Source organism: Rattus norvegicus, chromosome 9 (assembly GCF_036323735.1).
Source record: "Rattus norvegicus strain BN/NHsdMcwi chromosome 9, GRCr8, whole genome shotgun sequence".
In the NCBI taxonomy this organism is placed as follows: Eukaryota; Metazoa; Chordata; class Mammalia; order Rodentia; family Muridae; genus Rattus; species Rattus norvegicus.
The window spans coordinates 101,452,962-101,470,133 of NC_086027.1; the positions used below are offsets into that span (position 1 = coordinate 101,452,962).

The following is a 17,172-nucleotide window of genomic DNA, read 5'->3' on the forward strand; positions in this document are numbered from 1 at the left end:
CCCAAACCCAGCAAAGGTAAGCAGTGCAGATCATCCCTGAGAACATCTATACTGCAGGCGACATAGCACCAAACCACAGCTGCTCTCCACCAGGTTCTTTCTATTTCCCTGAGTGAAAAAGAGAGCTGATGATGACAAGATTTTACCAACTGACCCTGTGCGACAGAGCTTCGCAATGACAACACTACTGGCATTTAGATCAGATAATCTTTGTGGGGCTGTCCTGTGCATTGTAGGACATCAACTATTTACAATTTTCACCACGAGAGTCTAGAAGCACCATTTAGTTATGACTACCAAAGGTCTCCAAGCACTGTAGACAATTTGTCCTAGCTGAGAACTGTTACTGAGAATAAAGAAGCAATAAACACAAGTTTTACAGGTAAGGTGTTTTTTTGGTCTTGTTTTGTTTATTTCTGAGATAAGCTTTTGCTAAGTGGCTTAGGCTGGCTGCAAACTCACAATCTCCTATCTCAGACTCTCAAGCATAGGGAGATTACAGGTGTTCATCACATGTCTAGCCAGTGAAGCTTTCGTTTCACTCATGGATCCTGGCTGTCCTAGAACTCACTACACACATAGATGAAACTGGCCTTAAACTCACACTAGAGATCCTCTTGCCTGTGCTTCATAGGTACTAGGACCTGCATTCACTACGCCGGGCTTCGCTCTTGAAATGGACCACAAAGCTGAATACTATACAAGTGACTATCAGGTCAATGTATCACTCTTAAAATGATAAATCTTAAGCTAAATTTCTAATGAATTGAGTTAATCAAATATTCTGAGATCCCAGAGCTCTAAAAATAAACCCTCTCAGAGACTCATTTCTTTACTTTTAAACTAGGGAGATGGTCCATTTATTAAAATGTAAGCTTGAGGACCTTTGCGTGGATCCCCAACACCCACATGAAAGCCACACACAGCACTCACAACACCAGCACTCAGATTTGGAGGGCGAGGCAGGCTGATCCCAGGAGCTCCATGGCCAGCCACTTCAGCAAATCTGTGAGATCCAGGTTCAGAGAGAGAATCTGTATCAAGAAAGCAGAAGCTGGATATGGTGATAAACACTTTCAGTCCTAGCAACTGTGAAACAGAGGCAGGAGGATCTTGAGTTCAAAGCTAGCCTAGTCTACACAGAAGGCTCCAGGCCAGCCAAGGGTATAGAGTGAAGCCCTCACTTGTAATCTCAGCACTTAGCTGTGCTCTGCTGTATCAGGAGGGGATCACTCAAGAGCTCAAGGCCAGTCTGATCGGAGCTACCGAGAGCTGAAGGCCAACATGGCATATACAGCAAGCCCCTTTCTCAAAACTAATAAAAAATAATAGGTCCAAAGCTAAATGCAGGTCTTCAGGGAATAGACCTCAGACTTTCATCCAGTCAGGGATAAAGAAACAAGGTCTAGCAGTCCGAATCTAATCTGAGAAACCAAATACTGTTGTGTCTACCCTTAGGAATTTCTGTGAATGACACATGGGTATAAAAAGGGCAAATCTTAAGAGAATTTTCAGAAACTTATTTGAAAAGAACTCACAATGGTTGCTCACAGTCACTAACAAGCATGTGGCTTCTGCATCAGTAATCCTACCTTTAGTCATTCTAGATGTAGCCTGCTGTCACAGCAAAGCCTATCAATCCCGAGAGTCTTCTGCCCATAGCAGGGCCTGAGATAGGACAGGAGGGGCTACATTAATACTGGCTTGGTTAACACTGGTAGAATTAATGCATTGATATTAATTTGTAGCACAATGGTATTGATGTGTTGATGCTGTAGGAATAGTCTATCAAGAAACGTAATTTTTATCATTAAGCAATACAATTCAACAGAGCTATGTAAAAACTGACACTCTCCCAGGTTTGTCTGCCTGTCTGTCTTCCTTCCTTTCTTTTGCTCTTTGGTTTTCTGAGACACGGTCTCATTATGTAGCTCTGGCTGTCCTGGAACTCACTGTGTAGATTAGGCTGACCTCAAACTCACTGAGATCTGCTTGTCTCTTCCTTCCCAATGCTGGAATTAAAGGCATGTGCCACTCTACCTGGTTCCTTATATATTCTTTAAGAAACATCTCCAAATACATGGCCTAAATAAAAACAAGATCTCATTACATACACCTACCATTTGCCACACCTATTTCCATATATAAATAGGTCACACTGCCTTTCTAGGACTTGCCTAACTCTAATTCGCTTCTTACCAACTGCATGTTAGATGGACTAAACATAACAATAACTTCCCCGCTGATGGAACTCCTCAGCAGCTTGTACTTTTTCTGTATCCAGAGTCACATTACATAGCTCTGGCTAGTATTGGAGCTCAGAGGTCCACCTGCCTCTGCCTCCCAAGTGCTGGAATTAAGGATGTGCACCGCCACTCCTGGTGAGCTTGTATTTTTTGGGTTGTTTGTCTTGCTGTTAACTACCTAAAATGCTGAAGAGGAAATTCTTCAGCTGGCTGTGGTGGCTCATAACTTTAATTTTAGCATTTGGGAGCCCAAGGCAGGAGAAACAAGAACTTGAGTCTGGCCTGGGCTACTCAGTGAGCTTCTTCCAAGGGAAAGGAGTGAAAAAAAAGAAAGGAAGGTCTCTGTTCAGTTGGGCCAGAGTCTCCTTAGGTCAGATTCCTGAAAAATACATTTTTTTTTAAGGCAATGTATCAATTTGCACTGCCAGAATAAAACTGCCTTTCTAATGAGCTCAAATGTCTAGTTACAATCTGTGAACCATCCTTGTTACCTTGATAACAACTAAGATGATCATGTCCATTCTTCCCAGTCTGATGTGTACAAAATACAATTTTACAGAAATTCTTTTACTATTAGGTTGGAATCTCACTTAGTTTGTCTGCCATCTGAATTTTAATTTATTTTTGCTAATTTTAATTTGGGTTATGTGTCTGTGTGTAGATATGCACACACGAATGCTGGTGCTCACCGAGGCCAGAGAGCTTGGGTCCTCCAGAAACTGGAATTAAAAGCAGTTGTGAATTGCTTGACATGGATGGTAGGAACTGAATTCAAGACTGAGAGAAAAGCAGTCCATGTAGCTCTTAACTGCTAAGCCACCTCTCCAGCTGCATCTGAATTTCTGAACTATGAAGCCTGCATTATTTATAATCTCTCCGGCTTCCTATCAGAGTGGTACAATACACATTTCTTATATTTTTGGTTGTGAGCCTAGCCTTTAACGGCTGAGCCATCTCTCCAGCCCTACACATTTCTTAAGACACAATGCCTATAGTCAGGCAACAGAGCAGGAGTAAACAGAAGAATGATGATCTGAAGTGAAATTCAAGTTGTAAGCTTAAAATAGTATTGCTGAAGGCTACCAAAGCAAACCTTGTAAGAAAATATTACTGAAAAACACAACTTTTCCAACTAGTCAGAGTAGCCTAGGCTGACCATCTGAAAAGCCTAAGCCTGTTCCAGTTCTACTGCATTTATAAACACCAACTCATCCTATTTGCAGAGGGGGCATATCTCCAAGAAGGTGATTTTAGTTGCAAGAGAAGTCACAAGTGGTATGATTTTGGAGGACACACAGCCTTTGGGTAGGTGGTAGAATGTGAGACAGTGCCAGGTTAGGCAGAGCAAGAAATGAAAGGCAAAGATATAGTCCATGCTGTTCCTCACCAACTGCATTCACCCTGGGGCCTCCTCAGAGGAGAGAGTAAAGCACAGACTCCTAGGCTGATGGGAAAACTATCACCACCACCAAGGACTCTGCAGCAGGTCTTCGAAGGCATTCATTACCGAGGGCCTCAAGGTCTGCTTGCCTCGCTCCTTGACCTACAGCTCTTCACCCACACACTTGGCTGTGCTCTGTATTGTCTTCTAGGACCTCATGTCCTGTATTTCTTCAGCACTCCAATCACGTTCCTACCCCATGCTTTTGTACTTCCTATTCATTACACTTAGAATCTTTTCAAAGGGCTGTCCACAGCTCATCCACTCATTGCAGGCTTGAAACAGGTGCCACTCCATTAGCAAGCTTCCCCAAGTAGCTTCTGTCCAATGGCTATTGTCTTCTGCTCTAACCCTATGATGCTATTGTTCCCTCCCCCATTCTTGACTGTAACTGACATGCCTGTCTCCACACATTCACATGTGGCCTCTGTGACAGCACAAGGGAACTGTCCTGGTTTTATTCCTCCTCCCATAGCAGTTGCGTGTGGCAGGAGTACATTTTCTAGTACTCCTTTCTGCAGCACTATTAAAACGACAACACCAAGCCTGAATAGAAATAAGAACTTCAAAATTTAAGAGGCTAGACATGGAAACTTGATCAGAAAGAGCTGAATCTTTCATCAGTAATGCAGAAGACAGCACAAGCTGCCTAAGAGCAGCAGCATCCTGGGTTGGATATAAAATTAAGAACTTGAGCATGACCTCGAGTCACATGGAACTTTGTAGAGCTAGACAGCTGTCCTCACCAAAGGCTGTCACTGTTTTCTCTAATCAGGGAGTACAGCCTTTAAAAGGAGGGTTATCAGCTCCTATGCTCAAAGGAGACAGTCCTGCCAACTGCTCTATAGTGAGTACTGCCCTAGGCAAGGCAGGACCACAGGATCAGAGGCTCTCTGACACACTGGTAGGCAGCAAAGAGCAAGACTGGATAAGTCCAGAAAAGGCTCTGGAAAAGGTAAAAACAAACAAACAAACAAACAAACTCAAAAGAAACATAAAGTAGCCTGAAGCAAACAGTGACTTTGAAGTAAAGAAAACTTAGAATATCTATAGTATATCTATAGGTACAGCACCCAAGAGACAAAAATATGAGTTCTAAAAAAGAAATACAAAGAGTAAAGAAAGCTCTTCAAAGAGTTCAGCAAAAGGGTTACGAGATACATTTGAGAACATTTTCCAGGAAGGACATGAAAGCTGAAGGTACAAAGTGTCAATAAAGATTGTATTGTATTACGAACTCAGTAAATAAGATAGCACACATTCTAAAACTCTTGAGAGTAAATGTTGAATACTTTTTAATCACAAAATGATGAAGTACTTGATTGCTGAATGCTAATCAGCCATATTCTATTACTGCACACTGTTTTCATCAGTCATAACCTCATTTTGTACCCCCAAACATGGAATTCTGATCTACCAAGTTAAATTTTTAATTAGGGGTAGTAGAAAATCTAGAAAAGTTGCAATGCTAACTTGGAAGTACCAAGAGAAGTTAAAGTATATGGGAAGAAACCAAAGTGATAAACCAAGAAAAATGCCCAGCAGAAAAAAGCATGACGTTCAGAGTGAAGAGGACCGACACAAGAGACAGGATGAAAACAGCCCCTACAGGAGTGCTGTTCTAAATCTCAGAGGAAAACATGCCCCAAATCTCATATAGAAAATAAGGCAGAAAAAAGACTTTCAGATGCTCAAGCTCTTACAACTACTGTATGACAACTACCAGAGGATGCCCCTCACCAAATTAAAGTAAAACACAGAAAGGAGTGGACTTGGGTTCCTGAAAACCAAGCTGCCATCACAGAAGGTATCAAGAGCCATAGGAAGACGCCAAGAACAGGCAAAGTCACAGGCACTAGAATAGATTGATTAAAAATGAAACAAGGTAGGATGGCATGGAGAGATGGTTCAGAGGTTAAGAGCACTTGTTGCTCTTGCAAAGGATCCAGGTTTGGTTCCTAGCATTCACATGACCACTCACAATCCTCTGTAACTCCAGTTTCAAAGTATCAGATGTTTTTTTCTAGACTCCATAGGCACCACACACATGTGGTATATATATATATACACATAAGCAGGCACACACTCATATGTGTAAAATGATAATAAATCTTCTAAATGAAATAAGCAGAATACTATTTCATTAGATAAAAGGAATTATGTTTATTAATTATTAATATAATTCAAGAACTGGGGGAGAATGTGGAATTGGATTTTAGAGACAAGAAAACTGAAAAAGTTCAACAAACTAGATGTATAATAACCTAACTTTATACCATTTGGCCTAGCTATAAATTGTACTAGGCAGTAAAATATAAACATTAAATAAATACTGAACTAATCAAATTATGGATAAACCCAGTCTAAGTAGCTACCAATCTTTCTGCATAAAAATGACAGAATTGGGGGTGTGTGTGTGCTAGAAACTTCTCACTTACTCTCAGCTAAGTGAAGACACGATATAGGAATCATGGTGGTTAGTTAGAAGTCAGACAGCTCTTCCAAATTGGAAAATGAAGAAACTACTAAGTGAGCCCTCTACACGAGATTGGAACTGTAAGCGGGGGAAGAATACTGGTATCTTTGGCCTTTCTAGGATTTAACTTTAGACTACATGAAGATATAAACTTGATTTTGAATAAAATTTTAATTTTAAAATTCCTACCAGTACCAAGAAAAATTAGTAAGGGCAAGTGGCTGTACACACCTCGAATCCCTGCGACTGGGAGGCTAGAATTACACAGTGAGCACCACACTGGCCTGGGCTACAGAGTGAGACATCATCTCAGCTACTCAGCGGGCGTCTAGCCATCTAGCCTGATGACTTGGGACCTGGGATCTATGTGCTGGAAGGAAAGAACTCTCGCAAGTCATCTTGACCTCCTACTGTACACTGTGGCATGTACACATACATGCATGCATGCACATGTGCGCTCTCTCTCTCTCTCTCTCAATACAATCAGATGTGTATAAATGGATATAATGAAATATAAAAAATAAAATAAAGTAGTAAGGGAAAGTAGTTATGGTCAGTGTAATGCTATTCAGTTAACAGTCAGAATCAAGCTCTGTAAGGTCAAGATACCCAACTTGTCTTCTCACCTTGTTTACCACTAACGGTACACAGAAAACTTCAACAAGTCTGGAATAACAATCCAAATGAGATCCCATCATTAAAATATTTATTATTCTAGAAAATAGAAAAAATAAATTCTGCTTTAGCTCAAAATAACATGTAACCATTTCCTAAAATGTTATAGACATAAAAAAGTTTCATTTTCTTGGTTTCCAAATGCAAACTGCTGTGATTTTACAATCTAAGGGATTGTTTGTGGTTCTCTGCTTTTTTTTTTTTAAATAAACTTGATTAAATCTTTCCATTCATCTTAGACATAGTATTGCTACCACTTAGCAACTGAGAAAACAGAGGCCTGACAGATTTCTTTCAGAGCCTGTTATAGCTTAACTGATAAGGCAAACACTTGCCAATCACCACTTGGATAATGGGAAGAATGCACACTCAAGGGGCTATCACAAATATAAATCAAAAATTTATGCTTTCACATTTTGGATGCTGGACATAATATAACCAAGATGGAAACAATCTGAAAACTTCCTGCTGACTAGCTTTCATAGTACTGGGTGTTACACAGAGAGTAGGGTGGGGGACATGCATCAATCGTATCCTTGCACCCAGCCCTGAATGCTATAATATCAATCTTCCAGGGAAGATACATGCAATAGTCCTTCACTGGCAAATAAGTTATATAGGCAACCAATTACTTCTGGATACATTGAAAAAATTCAGACCTGATAAAGTAAACGTGGTCAGAAGCTGACAATCATAGGCTCTAGGGAGGAACTTACTTCTATTGCTTTGCTAAACTGACTACTAATGCTAGGAGGCAGAGGCAAGCAGATCTCTGAGTTTGAGATCAGCCTGGTCTACCATGTAAGTACCAGGACACCTGGGTACAGTGGCACATGACTTTGGTCCCAGCACTCAGGAGGCAGAAGCAGGCCAGCATAGTTTACATTGAGAGTTTCAAGACAGCCAGGGGTACACAGAGACACAGAGAGACACTATCTCAAAAAAAAAAAAAAAAGAGTAAAGAAATAACTCTAAATTTGTAGATATTCACTTAAAATTTTGTTACCAACAGCTTTGACTAATTTATCAACTAATTATACAACATGTAAAAATAACCATTTTGCCTCTTGCTTAAATTATGAGACTTTTGTTTACTGAAGCATTATTTATAACTTTTAAAAAGGCCATCGTATCCATGAACTCAGCATGAAGCTGAGAGTAACAAGGCTTAAACTCTTAATCCTCCTGCTCCAACTGCCCAAATGCTGGGAGATTACACCCTTTTATCTTGTGTTTACCCACACATGTATACAAATGTACCCTGGGTTGAATGAATATATGGAGATGGCCTATGTCAGCAAAAGCACCCATGGACCAGTGACACCAAAAGACAGAGATTCAGAGGGAGAAAATTAGTTTGCCAACCCACTTTGAATACACAGAAGTCTCAATTCAGCAGAAATGGTTCAAAACATTTGCTACATGTAAATGAGCCACAGAAAGGAAATCCAACTGCAGTATATTATGAATCAGGCAACAAGCTATCACTGAAAAGCACAAGAGCCATGAAGAAAAACAGAGAGGATGACATAGGAACCAAGCCAACAGGGACTAGACCTTGCCAGTGTCATAGCACCTTCGCTGTCTGAAAGAACCTGGGACAAGAACTTGACTAAGTGTGGCTATGACTCATCAAGAGTGTTGCATCTTTTTCTGTCCCCACAAACAGAGCTTCTGAAATCAAGTATGAGAAGGCATAGTCATGCTCTGTGGGCTAGCCTGGCCTTGAATCTCTCATCTACTTGATCAGCCTCCCAAGTGCTAGAATTATAGACATGTTTCTTCTACCATTCCTGGTTCGTAGCTGTTTCTTTTCAAAGATTTCTTTTTATTTTATGTGCGTAAGACTTGCATATATTAACTCCATGTTTTTGCCTGGCACCCTGAGAGTCAGAAGATGTCAGATTCCTTGAAACTGGAGTTTCAGACAAATGAGAATAGCCACCTGGGTGCTGGAAACTGAATCCAAGTCCTCTGTAAAAGCAGAAAATGCTCTGAGCTTTCTCTCCAGCCCCTGTAGCTGTTTTCTAAATCTAAAATTTATGATATATCATGTTAGGTGCAATGAGAAGAATGGACTCACATTTACCTTCCTAAGGGAAGACTTTTAGTTCATTTAAACCAAGTGATAACAAATGTGCACTTTGGTTTTTAAATTTTTTTTACATTTTTCATTTACTTCCTGGTTTTAAAATATTATTCTCAGAAGAATGAGCTTTTTAAGGATTTAGTTAAAGTTTTAAAATACACCTCAAATAGTATTTATCTATACAACTAAAAATGAGAGACCCCTCAATCTTTGAAATCTTCATGATGAACACTATTTAAGTGTAGTCTTTAATGACATAAAGAACAGTCACTTTTTTGTTAGTCTAAGATAAAGGATTTTTTAAAATCCAAAATGAGAAGAGATCTTAAAAAACGTGTTGAATACTTAGCCCTAAATGGGTGTCTCTATCAACACCCCTTCCCAGTGAGACTCAGGGAACACTGCAAAAAGGGAGTCAGAAATAATGAGTCAGAAGGTGGAGAGGAGTACTATGAAGTACTGCCTGCTGGACAGGACATGGCCTTACAATCCCAAACTCAGAGCAGCACACGTTACCCGCACAACATTAAGCCAGTCAATTTCAGTATGGATGGGATAGGGGAGTCATGAAAGTCCACACAGCTAAGGAGTTATGGGCAATAGATGCCCACTGGAGGATAGTGGTGGTGTCAACTTTATTTCCTGGTTGTGGTTGCTAGTAGGTTCTCCATGTTCATGCAAAAAGCACTAACTGAACTCAGTGGGTTACTTAAAAAAGAGGGGGGCTATTCACGAAGAGTGAAAAGTGGCAGATAAAATCAAGATAAATAATATTTATGTGTGAAGTTGTCAAAAAATTAAAAACAAAAAAAAAGTATGTTCTCTGCTCAAGACACTAGGGTAAATATCTTTCACATAGAAGGCAATAATGAAGAATCTATCTTACAAAATATCATAGGTCATCCCAATGGTCATTATCCTGTCCAATCTGTAAGATCGAGAAGGTACTGAATATACGACATGACGATGTTCTCATATAATCTCAGCTAAGCCCCCTGCCATTCAAGAAATTGGCCATATGTTTGTCCAATCCTCAACCGTTTGCTGTGTGCCACTGGCTATATATAGCGTTACACTTTCTCTATCCTACTCTTTCTGTTTACAACACTCCATCCTGCCAGCTCACCTGAAAATGCTCTTTAACCATTCTTTTTTTTTTTTTTTTTTTGGTTCTTTTTTTTTCCGGAGCTGGGGACCGAACCCAGGGCCTTGCGCTTCCTAGGCAAGCGCTCTACCACTGAGCTAAATCCCCAACCCCTTAACCATTCTTTAAACCCCAGTTCAAGGACCATAATCTTTTTTTGGGAGGACAGGGGTGAGGCAGGGTATCCTGTAGGACAAGCAGACCTTAAACTCACTATGTAGAAGAGGCTGATGCTGACCTCCTGATCTTTCTGTCTTCAAATCCAAAGTGCTGGGTCACAGGTGTACTGATTTACTTACATTCTTTATGAAGGCTTTTCAACAAGCAATCATAATCTACTTCCTATCTCTTTTACACATTTCCACAATGGGCTTTCCAATAAGTAATCATAGTCTATTTTCTATTTCTTTTAATTATTTCCATTATGGCACAAATCAGCCTGCAAAATCAGCTTTCTTTCACAAGTGTATCTTCTGCAGTAAACCATAAAGAGCTAGACAAAAGGAAAAATGATTTTTTTTTCTATCTCTGGAGCCCCAGAATCCCTGTGTGTGGTACCCTATTTTTTAATGAAAAATTTTAAAGAAATGAGGTTATTAGGCTGACATTAGAAATTTAGAAGATCAAAATAAAACTAAAAGAAATGTACTGGAAAGTCCATTTGGTCCCTGAGAAGCCAGCCTGCCCACAAGAGGAAAAGATAAGGATCTGCTTGTGTGTGTCCCTGTCTATTCTCGGCTGAGCTCTTTCAGCTTTCTCAAGATGAAGCAAGGCTCTAAGCAGTGCAGGACTCATAACCAATGCTCCCAATAAAGCTTGGGCGCCATTGGAAATTGCTTAACTGTGGCTTTCAAATACTATTCCTGAAACGGGAAAGATAGGTTCCATTTTCTCTAAATTTAAAGCTGTCATAATAGATTAAGAGTTGTTTTGAATCCATAAGTAGTAATTCGCTTCAAAACAAAACAAAAACCCAAAGCCCCTTTCAGCTACATTAAAGAACTGCTTTTAAGTATCCCAGTATCTAACATAATTAACATTTTAGCCTATGGGTACTTTAAATGTTCAAAAGCTAAGCATAAGCAATAGGTTTCACCCAGTGTTTCCATATGCACATCTGTTTCCATAATAAAAATTTAGCTTGTAGAGTATGGCTACTACTAGCCTCAAACAAAATTCTGTGATTGACTTAACGGGATTTCAGAAAGTTACTTGCTAAAAAAGTGACTCTTCAAACGGACACCAACAAATATGTGAAGTCATTGCTTGAGCTCTTAAGGTGAGTATGGAGCAAAACCCAAAGCTGAAGGGCGAGCCAAGTTATAAATGAAGATTATAACCCTCCAGTTTTCCCCAGACTTTATCCTTGTCTGTAAGCATAATAAAACCCAAGTCAGCCTCTTTCGGTTCACAGTTCTACCGTATGCAAACACCATGCCCAGTCGAACCTTCAACCTTCTAATTCAGACAGGATATACAGTGTAGCCTCGAGCACCGGGATACTTTTCAAAGTAATAACGCACAAAAAACACCTCCTCACAACAAGGCATGTGTCAAAACAGCTTGGAATACCGACACTGTGCGCATCACCCACTAGGGTCGCGCGATGGCTATCTCTTCTCAGGCGAGGTACTCTAGGGTGTTTTCCTATAGAAAGGCCTTGGTGCAAGGCCTAGGTAGGAGTTTACGATCGCTGACCAGCTAGGGGACCTCCTGGGATAGAGGGAAGGACAACCGAGCCAGGCCGCAGCCCAGTACTGCACCTTCCCAGCTAGCTTCAAGCCGGCCGCAGCGAGCAGGGAATGCCGCAGATCTCACCGCCCGCCCCAGACTGAAAGAGGGTAGGGGGCCGTGCCGGCTCCGCCCTCCCCCGCGGGGCATGGGCTCACGACCACACAGGAAGGCCACGTCCCCAGGGACAAGCACCACTCTATGGTGAGCGTGGTGGTGGGGGGTCAAACCCACGTGACCAGCGCGTAGCCAATACCGGGATGACAGCCTGCCATAGAGACGGCCCGGGAGGCGGCTAGAGATGCCCGCCGGCAAGTCAGAGGCGCCTGCCTATCCCCGCTCGGTGCTCCTAGCTCGGTGCTGCCGCCATCTTCCTGGAGGAAAGGGCAGAGGCAAAGGGCTCCCTCCCCTTCATTGCTCCGCACTCACGCTTCCACCTACCCGCCCCCGGTTGTCTCTCGCTCTCAGTGGACACCTCATTCTTTCCTAATAAATATCCTTCCCCCAACTCTAGTTTCCCACAAAGCGGATAATCTCATTACCTGCTCCTCTTTTATTAGCGTGAGGAATCCAAGCTCATAAGGTAGGAACTGTGGCGAAACAGGAACAAGACGCCATCTTGGTAAAGGAGAAGAGGCTACGCTTGACCTCCCCCCGCCCCCAGCCTCTATATGGCCAACCGCCGTGGGAGGGGCACAGCGCCTGCGCAGAGGCGGACGAGAGGATCCTGTCCACGCTTGCGCTCTGCTAGCAACCGCGGGGGAGGGGACTACTCGGGGCCCAGGAAGGAGTTGGCAAGGGGCGGGACGGCGCGATGACGCAATCTGTTCGCGCGCGCTGCTGGGCGGGGCAGGTCCGTGCTGTCGCCTGACGGGCATTCTCTGGCGTGTTAGCGGGTAAGTGTGGGGCAATGTGAACCCACTGTCGCTCGGGCTCGAGTCCGGCTGGCCGTCCAGAGGAAGTGCTAGAGTTCTCTCCTCGCCCCGGCCGCTCAGGCTGTGATAACGAGTACGGAAGTGGAGCGCGTGGGGGAGGGGCGGCCGCGCCCTTAGTCCGTGGCTCCAGCGATGGATGCCTGGCCGGTGTCGTCCCTTTGAGGACAACTGGACAGGCGGCCCCCATCTGGGTGATTCTACTGGCCAGGTTCAGGACATCGGGGCGGGCGTGGCTGGCCCCTATGAAGTTACCGCGCACAGTAGTGGAGAGTCGGGCGTTTAACGTTGGCGGATGGAGTTGGGTGAGGCAGCATTAGATTCGTATCTACGAAGCACTTGTGCTTGTGTGGTCATCTTCTCACTTAACGGTGCCATTTCGTCCTGAGGATGTGAAAGACTAGTCATCCTGGGATGTTAATGAAGTTCTCCAACTGGAGGTAGTGATAGGCTCATTGAAGAGAGTGGTCTTGTCTGCTGTGGCCTTCCCCGAGGTAGACAAAGGGCTGCAGCAGTATAAGTGACCGGGGAAAGGGAGCTTGTAGTGGAGGCCGTTAAAGGAGAAGCGATGAAGTCTAACTCTGAAGCGGACCGTAGGCCCAGACCACGCCTGACTGACCCTTTTGTATCTTCCGGTCTCATTTGTTAGTGGCGCCTTGCCTGGTCCTGTACTACCTTAGCAGACTCTTAACACATAGAACTTCTAGTTCAAACCACTGTGGCCTCTATGACTGGCCTTAATCCAGTTTACTCCTCGTGTCTGGAGCGTAGTTAAACTCGCACATTCTCTGTCTTCTCCTTATCTGTTGTGTAGTTCCGTCCTAATTGCTGCTTGTTATTCAGGACTCTGGATTCGATATCCTTTAGACAGATTAGGTGTTTCTCTGGCGTCAAGTATTGGGGTCCCTACTGCCTAGCAAGGGATTTAAGTCTTAGGTCCTCAAGTATTTCCTTCGTAGCGAAAATTGTTTTAGTATCTCAGATACATTTTTAAATCTGTCTTGTAAACATAAGGAAAACAGGGTTCTGTAGGGGTCATAAAAGCTGTTTCTTCACGATGCTTCTAGTTTGAGACTCCTTATTGTCAATGGCTTTTTTGGTAGGTGCCATTCAGGAATTCTTTGTAATACCCATACAAACTGTCAGTGTGTGGTTTTATATCTAATTTTGGTGATGATTTTCTTAGTTGTAAGGGCTGTCCTGCCTTTTTTCAATTTTTCCATCTAGAAGGTTTTTTCCCTTCAGAGCACCACAGCCCAGTAAAGAAGAGCTTTTAAAATGAGATGAGATTCTCTCTGTGGACTAGTTTGGTAACCTAGGGAAAGGAGGTGGGGCCTCCCTCTATTGTCATTCATGAGTGTAATTCAGCTCCCTTTGACTGTGGCTTGCTGCCCCAAACTCCTTTAAAAGGGTTGTCTTTCATAATGTGCTTGTACAGTCCTCAAATCAAAGGAGAGTCCCAGCACTTTGGATAAAAGCTCTTCAGGATCCTACACTGAGAAGTCTTTGGAGATTAGGGGTAATGTATACAAATACAACATTTTGTGTACATGAATGATGGTTCCTATTTATGAGTATTCCATTATTATAAATGCCACTTGGAAAAATAAGTTTTGTTCACCTATTCATCTTTTGTCTCTTAATTGGAGTGATAGTGTTACTCTCTGAAATAAAGAAGCTGTGGGTCAAGGGTAAGGAACTTCTAATAACTTGTGGCATCTGAAAAAATGCAGGGTGAGAGCATAAAATTTTAGTTTGACCTTATATCTTAGATGTGGGGGATCTAACTGATCTGCCATCTGTACCTAGCAGTATGTTAATGGATCAAGGTTTTCTCACTAAAAATCAACCAAGTGCTTCAGAAATTCAGTATTCCCCTTTCAGCTTTCATTTTGGCATTACTGGGTATGTGTATAGTTAACTTGGTCAAGTGCTTGCCCTGAGTGTAAGATTTCTAGGTCCTTATCCTCCCCACCCCTACCCCTACACATAAAAACCAAAACCTCTTTTTGTTATGTTTAATAAATTGTTAGAAAACCATTGTGAATACAAGTTGTGTTTGGGTATAGGGTAACAAGTTCATAGCCTGGCCTTCTCTGTATTAAAGAATCATTGTATGTATTCTCCACTTCTGTGCTTGTGTTGTGCATCAGGATACTTATTTATTATTTTATGTATATGAGTACACCGAAACTGCCTTCAGACACACCAGAAGAGGGCATTGGACCCCATTACAGATGGTTGTGAGCCACTTACATGGTTGCTTGGAGTTGAACTCAGAACCTCTGGAAGAGCAGTCAGTGCTCTTTACAGCAAACTGCTAATAGAAGTTACTCTTCTTTGGTCTGAACTGACCTAGGACCTCAAAATGGCTGCAGACTTGGGTCAGTAAGCTAAGGAGATACAGAGATGTAGAAAGATACCCATGACGTTTCCCGTATCTGGTGGTTAGAAATAAATGACATATAAATAGTAGTAAAGGCAAGTATCCACATTTCTATTCTCAAGTATTTATCCTTCTGCTATTTTACTCAGTGCTTGAAGAAAGGAGACATGCCATGGCGATTTCAGTTTAGAATTGAATCAGTTATACCAATTTGGGAGAAACAAAATGACTTGATAGTTTTGGGTTTGTTTTTTAAATTCTATATCTGTTCCTAGCCAAATATAGTGTTGCGTCCCTGTAATCTCAGCATTCAGGAGGCTGAAATAAGATTGCTAGTTTAAGTTGAGCTTTTATTGTAAGGACTGTCTCAAACCAAACAAGAAAAAGAACCTAAAATGTGTTTCTGTGCATTTTAGTTTTGTTGTGTTTTGAGACATGGTTTCTTTGTTGCCTAGACTATTCCAGAATTCACTATATAATAATCCAAGTTGGCCTCAAATTTGTAATCCTTGAACCTCAGCCTCCAGTGCTGTGTTACCACACCTGGTTGCCTTTTTTTTTTTTTTTTCTTCTGGTTTGCCTTTTAATTTATTCTTACTAAGCGTTTCCCCTATTTCCATTCCTGAGTGGAATAGGAAAAACTTTGAATGCTGGCATGCAGCTCATTTGTAGAACACTTATCTAGTGTACATGAAATCTGGGGCTTGTTCCTCTAAGTATCAGACACACACACACAGTACACACAATCACAATTCAGAAAGAAACTTTCAGTTTTTGAGACATGGTCTCCCTGTGTAGTCCAAGCTGGCCTCCAGTTTGCAATCCTCCTGTCTTTTAAGTGCTAAGATTACAGTGGCACACCACCACAGCCAGCTAGAAAGACTTGACTTACCATCTCTCCTTTTTTAGCACCTTACCAAATAAATTATCATAGTCTAAAATTCTTTTTCTTTTTCTTTTGTTCCAGCACAATCTGGAACATCTGTACTCATGATCTTCTTGTGACAGTCTCTCAGAGATAGAAGGCCTATATTCCTCTTAGCCTGATTTACTGTTGGACTTTTTTTTTTTTTTTTTTTAAATGAGTTAGCTATGGCTTGGTAGCTCAAACCTTTTTTTTTTTTTTTTTTTTTTTTAAGATTTATTTACTGAATGTATATGAGTGCACTGTCTGTATGTACACCTGCCTGCCAGAAAAGGACCTGGTTGAGCTTAACTGCTGAGCCATCTTGCCAGCCCCTGTCTTTCTTTTTTAGACTTGGTTTCTTTATTTAGTAGCTTTTGCTGACCTGGAATTCACGATATACACTAGGCTGGCCTCAAACCCAGAGAGCTTCACCTGCCTCAGCCTCCCAAGTGAGATGTGATCTATCAAATCTGGCTACTGTTGTTTTTTGTTGTTTGTTTTTATAACTCAAATATTGTGGGGTTTGCATATTCAGCCCTGTTAGCAAGGTAGTTTTGTTTCATGATTTTTTGATGCACTAATCTTAATTAAATAATCATAATAAAATTGCAATATGTAGATACTTCATTTTTATTGTAGTGAAAAAAAATGAGACAGTTGACTATTTGGTTATATTAAACAACTAATTAATTTTTCATAGAAATAATAGCTTACCATTGTTTGGAGCCTTGTGCATACTAAATTATGAATGAAGTGTTGTTCTAAGATTTGCTTCACTGTAATCCGGGCAAGCTGGAAATAAAATATTGGACTTGAGTGTTAATTATTGAAATTGAATAAAAGGTGGTATCTGAGGACTTATTTTATTGTGATACTTTTGGGTGTGCTCAAAGTTTTTCTTTAGTGTTTTAAAGTAACTGTAAGAATAATGGACTTTGGTTGGAGAGTTAGCTAGCATAGCAAGCGCAAGGCCCTGGGTTCGGTCCCCAGCTCCGGAAAAAAAAAAAAGAATAGTGGACTTTTTATCTAAAATTGTATTTCAAATAGATTTAATATTCCCTTTTAAAAACATTATCTTTTATGTATATGAGTGTTTTGTACATCTGTTTATCACATGCCTGGTGCCCAGAAGAGGACATCAGGTC

At 41.5% G+C, this 17,172-nt stretch overlaps 2 protein-coding genes across 18 annotated transcripts in view; one reads left to right on the forward strand and one right to left on the reverse strand.

Moving 5' to 3' along the window:
- The window catches only part of Hdlbp (high density lipoprotein binding protein), a 69,956-nt gene extending 57,471 nt beyond the window's left edge, over positions 1 to 12,485 (reverse strand). For 2 of the 10 annotated variants that reach the window (XM_063267678.1, XM_063267682.1), the window contains exons 1-2: positions 12,345 to 12,478; positions 6,790 to 6,877 (exon numbers count right to left, since the gene is read on the reverse strand). The gene's annotated coding sequence lies outside the window, so the exon portion shown is untranslated. Of the gene's footprint in view, positions 1 to 6,789; positions 6,878 to 11,834; positions 12,024 to 12,344 lie in introns of those variants that run through there. The other 8 variants (XM_063267685.1, XM_017596623.3, XM_063267683.1 and 5 more) reach the window with 7 other exon arrangements.
- An 88-nt stretch (positions 12,486 to 12,573) lies between these two features.
- The window catches only part of Septin2 (septin 2), a 33,232-nt gene continuing 28,633 nt past the window's right edge, over positions 12,574 to 17,172 (forward strand). For 2 of the 8 annotated variants that reach the window (XM_006245514.3, XM_063266588.1), the window contains exon 1: positions 12,684 to 12,810. Coding sequence is in view for 2 of the 8 variants with exons in the window: in XM_039082963.2 (XP_038938891.1) it covers positions 12,980 to 13,039 (60 nt within the window). In the remaining 6 variants the exon portion in view is untranslated. Of the gene's footprint in view, positions 12,811 to 12,904; positions 13,040 to 14,098; positions 14,254 to 17,172 lie in introns of those variants that run through there. The other 6 variants (XM_039082963.2, XM_039082966.2, XM_063266587.1 and 3 more) reach the window with 5 other exon arrangements.